The 5,000-nt window shown below is 43.5% G+C and overlaps 1 protein-coding gene across 1 annotated transcript in view; it reads right to left on the bottom strand.

Moving 5' to 3' along the window:
- cnksr3 (cnksr family member 3) overlaps positions 1-5,000 on the bottom strand; it is a 46,903-nt gene that overhangs the window by 20,597 nt on the left and 21,306 nt on the right. The window contains exons 7-8 of the mRNA XM_078289782.1: positions 4,033-4,101; positions 3,473-3,622 (exon numbers count right to left, since the gene is read on the bottom strand). Coding sequence (XP_078145908.1) covers positions 3,473-3,622; positions 4,033-4,101 — 219 coding nt within the window. The remainder of the gene's footprint in view (positions 1-3,472; positions 3,623-4,032; positions 4,102-5,000) is intronic.

Below are 5,000 nucleotides of genomic sequence, written 5' to 3'. Positions count from 1 at the left end.
TAACAAAACTCCACACTGCCATCTAGTGTTTCCATAGTTTACGCACAGAATCACCAATGCAGAACGATAAATCAGTCCCACCAGGATTTCGCTGAGTTTTTTTGTGATTATTGCGGCCAACAATGATTTTGCTGCGGCTTTTTCTCAAAAATTGCGTTACAATTTGCAAGGTTTTATGTGCTCTTTTTGCGGTAAAATTGCAGGAATTAGGAAAAATTGCAAGCAAAGGAAAAAAATGACTCACTCACTCACTCACTCACTCACTCACTCACTCACTCACTCACTCACTCACTCACTCACTCACTCACTCACTCACTCACTGCGGCAATTTTGCAAAACTGCAAGTAAATGCAAAAAAGTAAACTGCAAATATTGCAGAGATTTCTTGAATTTGCGTTAATTAAATCGCAAGTTCCTGGAGGGACTGATAAATGCTCACATTTACTTCAATGCAGAAGTACAACTTGGCCTTTACCCATTCACTTCCCTCATCCCAAAATCAATCAAAATCACCAGACCACCAACACTCTGGTCACAAGTCCGTCAGGCTACCAGCTCTCCTATCAATCAAGTTCCTTACTCACTTATTCACACATCAATGGCATAATCACCGCCAACCAAGAAGTAGTTAATCCAAAGATATCTTACAACATATACTGCTGCTCCTGCTACTACCTATCACTACTAATAAGTGTTATCATTTGTATGGTGCTTTTCATAGCAGGTAAGAAAGAAAGGCATTTGCTGCAACGTTCAAAACAACAGTTCTTCTTCTGATGTTTATAATGAAAGTGCAGTAAGGAGTTCCAGCTCGTGAGGAAGAGCAGCAGACAAAGCTCTTGTGTTTCTCTCCACATCAGAGGCTCCGGCTCTCTCCTCCGGCTCTGCATTTCCATAAACACAGGAACTCTCTGCTCCTCTGGACTGTCCATGCCGCAAAAACAGCTTCAAAAGGAGTTAAGGAGGCGGTGGAAAACAAGCATGTTCCTCCTTTCCCCGACATATTCCCCATCCCGTTTTCAATTTAGTAGTAGCGGAGAAAGCTATTGGAGAGAGGGTAAACTTTAAAGGAAAAATCCCCCCTAAAACACTGTTAAAAGCAATCATTGGTGATGTACTTTGCATTTCTACGTCTTATTTGTTTGTTGTGTTTTTCTTCTTGGTGGATAACCGGCCAATCGTAGACGAGGTGACGTCACCTCCAGATGTTTCCAGCAGCTACAGTGGAGTTTGATATGAGAAAATGTTTCAGGATGTAAAACATCAGCGGTAAACGTCAGGTTTTGGTGTCAGTCCCTCAGAATCAAAGAGCGAGGGCTTCTTTCTAGAGCCGCCATTTTGCACCGAGAGACGTTCAACAATCATACAGGGAGAAATCCATCGTAGAAGAGGAGAGAGACCAGTTTCTCCACCACAGGAGCAGGAGAGAGACCAGAATGCACTGCAGCAGAGAGACAGGTTGGGGTTTGAGTAAGGGGGCATGATGCTCGCTTTTTCTCAACTAGAAAAACTCACTGTCTCGCTCTTACTATCGCTATCTCTCTCTCCACCTACATGCATAACCCACAGCTGAAAGCAACAAGTTCACGTACATTCTCTGGGGGTTGTCCCAAGGAATTCTGGGAAATGTAGGAAATCACTAACTGCAGCAGAAGTGGACGAGGCAGGTTGAGGGAAAGTGGATTCACCAGAAAAGTAAATTTCAACACTTCATCACTAAATAACTCCTGGAAAGTGTTCATGAACATCACAGACTGAAGATAAATAAGTGTAAGAGGATCTGAGGGGGGATTTCTTCTTTAATGGGAGGGTTTTTAAATGAGAGGGTGAGGTGAAGTACTTGATGAAAAGATGAGTTTTCAGTCTAGGATGGAAGATGTGGAGCGACTCTGTTCTTCTGACTGAAGTTGGACGGGAGGAGAGTTGAGTTTGGGTGGAGCGCCGAGCCTCCATTCAAGCTGACCTTTGGACTGGGTGGGGAGCGAGGGGCGAGGGGCGAGGGAAACAGAAACTGACTTTAAACCTGTTTGGATTGCTAAGATTAGAGACCGCACACACCGACCAGGCTGTCTACTGGCATTTAACAAGCCTATCTCACCCCAAACACTCACATCCTGCACCTCTTTCAACACAAAACCCCCTGAAGGCGATTTAGTGAATTCAGAATTGTCACATTGTCTATTAACGCCATGAGTCACCTTCCAAAGATGTCTGACATCAACGCAGGCTAATGTTGAGAGTTTGTGCTATTCCCTTATTTCAGGAAGAGGGAAGAAGGGATCCATTGTTTTCCTCCACCCACGGCTGTTTTTACTGGTGACATCATCACTCACATATAGAAATAGATCCAGCAGAACAAAACGCAAAGGATGACAGATTGAAAACCCACCTAGAGCTGCTGGTCGTTTTTCTGTTCTGTATTTATTCAGGGAAGGAGGGTTTTTGTTCGTACAGTTAGACACATTCACACCTGGGAGCTGAGCCACAGTCTGGAGCAGCTGGGGGTTCGGTGCCTTGCTCAAGGGCAGCTGGACACTAACCGAAGGAGGGGAGAGCGTTATCTGTTCACTTTCCCCTCCAACGCTTTCCAGCTGGTCCAAGGATTCAAAATGGCAACTCATAAACCTGCTGCCTAAACTTCAGGATACTGCCTCTCCAAGCAAGCTCCTCTTTTATACTGCTGCTACTACAACTGTTACTGCTTCTTCTACTACTACTACTGCTTCTTTAACTGCTACTACTACTACTTCTACTACTACTATTACTGCTTCTTCTACTACTACTACTGCTTCTTTAACTGCTACTACTACTACTTCTACTACTACTATTACTGCTTCTTCTACTACTACTACTGCTTCTTTAACTGCTACTACTATTTCTACTTCTACTGCTACAACTAATATTACAACTCCTTCTACTACTACTACTGCTGCTTCTTCTACTGCTACTACTGCTTCTTCTTCTACTGCTGCTACTGCTTCTTCTTCTACTGCTGCTACTGCTTCTTCTACTCCAACTACTATTACTACTTCTTCTATTGCAACTACTACTACAACTACTATTACTGCTTCTACTACTACTACTGTTGCTTCTTCTACTGCTACTGCTACTATTACTGCTTCTACTACTACTACTACTGCCACTACAACTACTACTGCTTCTTCTACTGCGGCTGCTGCCACTAGTACTGCTACTTCTACTACTACTACTTCTAAAACTACTAATACTACTGCTACTAAAAATACTAATAATAAGAAAGCAAAGCCGGAGAAGACGAAGGAGAAGAAGAAGAAGCAGTAGATTAAGAAGATGTTCTCCTTTCCCTCTCTCCCCTCCACAGGCCGGTTGGAGTGTGAGTGCTCCTGCAGCTGGCGGGGTTTCCCTGCCTTGCTCAGAGGCCCTTCAGCCGGCCGACACAGGGGTTTGAACCAGGTGTTCACGGAGTATAATGAGGATGACAGGGGAGGCTGACCTGCACCAGGGGGGGTCTCCAGCGCAGGTTTCTGAGCGGGGCGGGGGCGAAGCTGCAGGAGGTCCCGGACGGCCTCTTCTTCACCACCAGGACGACGCCCTCAGGCTCCGCCTTCAGCTTCCCCACCAGGTGCTTCAGCTGCCAGCCCACCTGGACCAATGACAGACAGGATCTCTCATCACATGACTCAGGACACACACACCTAGAACAACAGAGACTGAAACACAACCAGATACACTGCAAAAAATGTCCACATGCTCATTTACACTTTGGGGATATGGCTGATGCTCTTATCCAGAGTGAATACAATGAGTGTGACAGTAGAATAAGCTTTAATTCCTAGATCAACATTACAACAAACTAATAGTAAAGAGGTCAAGGGTCAAAGCAGCACCCTGACAATAGATGGAACAAATATTCCTGGGATGCTAGAATGATCACACACTGTAAAAAATGTCCATCCTAACAGTCATTAAAGCTCATATTCACTCTAAAAATTGTCTTTTTATGGACTGAATTGAAATAAAACAAAAATCAAGTAAAATGACTTGACTACTCACCACCGTCTGTTTGTTGACCTGAACGACTTCGTCTCCTGCATGAATCCTCTGGGTTCGGTCTGCAGGAGACTGAACAACAGGCAGAGAATCACAAGGATTTTACTCATTTTTTTAACCTAAACTGAGGACTTCAGTACAGATCGATGACACACAACAAAAACCAGAGGGTCAACACATGCTACATCACACAGCACGCTACTTTTCTTCAGCTATTTCAGCGTCAACGTTGCTCCCTCAGACATGTTTTGGAAATCAGAGGACTTCAGGAAAATCTGAGAAAATCTTTTCACACTAATGGTCTAAATGTGAGTCGCACGGATTAACTGGAGTGAAATTAATTTTAGTTTATATGACTGGAAAATACCAGTGTCTTTTAGAGTTATAGATCATTCATTTCTGTCTAGGTCTAGTTTACATTTCCCGCAATCATTTTGCAATGCATGATGCATGAAGTAATTAGATTAATCCAGTATTGCTGCAGCCCCACTTTATGATTTAGTTGATGGATTTTGAAATTAAAATTTTGCCTAGTGCAGCTTTAAAATAAGTTTGTCATCATTGGTATTAGAGCAGGAAACTATTTTTTTTACACTGATTGCTATGTAATAAGAACAAACAGAGAATGGTGAGAAACCTGCGGCAATGGGACCTCTTTGAACCGCAGATACTTCAACACCGGGTCCATCCTAGATAAACAGCTGCTTGCCATTCATGGAGATGTACAATGACGCTTTCTTAAGGCGAGAAAGAGCTTAAGCGTCAATCTGTATGCCAACTATGCTGACTGTGTGCAGAAACAGACAGGAACCTGCACTATTGACACCAACTTCAAAATAAAACACTACTATATCTACTCATCAAGAAAATGCAATAGCGTCTGCATCCCCCCCCGGTCTGCCGTGTCATTCTTTTTAACTGGAAATCAACAAACCGCTCTTCATTCATACAATGGGTCAGAGAGATGATGA

The sequence above is a fragment of the Centroberyx gerrardi genome, chromosome 18, assembly GCF_048128805.1.
Source record: "Centroberyx gerrardi isolate f3 chromosome 18, fCenGer3.hap1.cur.20231027, whole genome shotgun sequence".
NCBI lineage: Eukaryota > Metazoa > Chordata > Actinopteri > Beryciformes > Berycidae > Centroberyx > Centroberyx gerrardi.
Note: the sequence above shows the minus strand (reverse complement) of the source record. Positions and strands in the feature narration are given on the sequence as shown.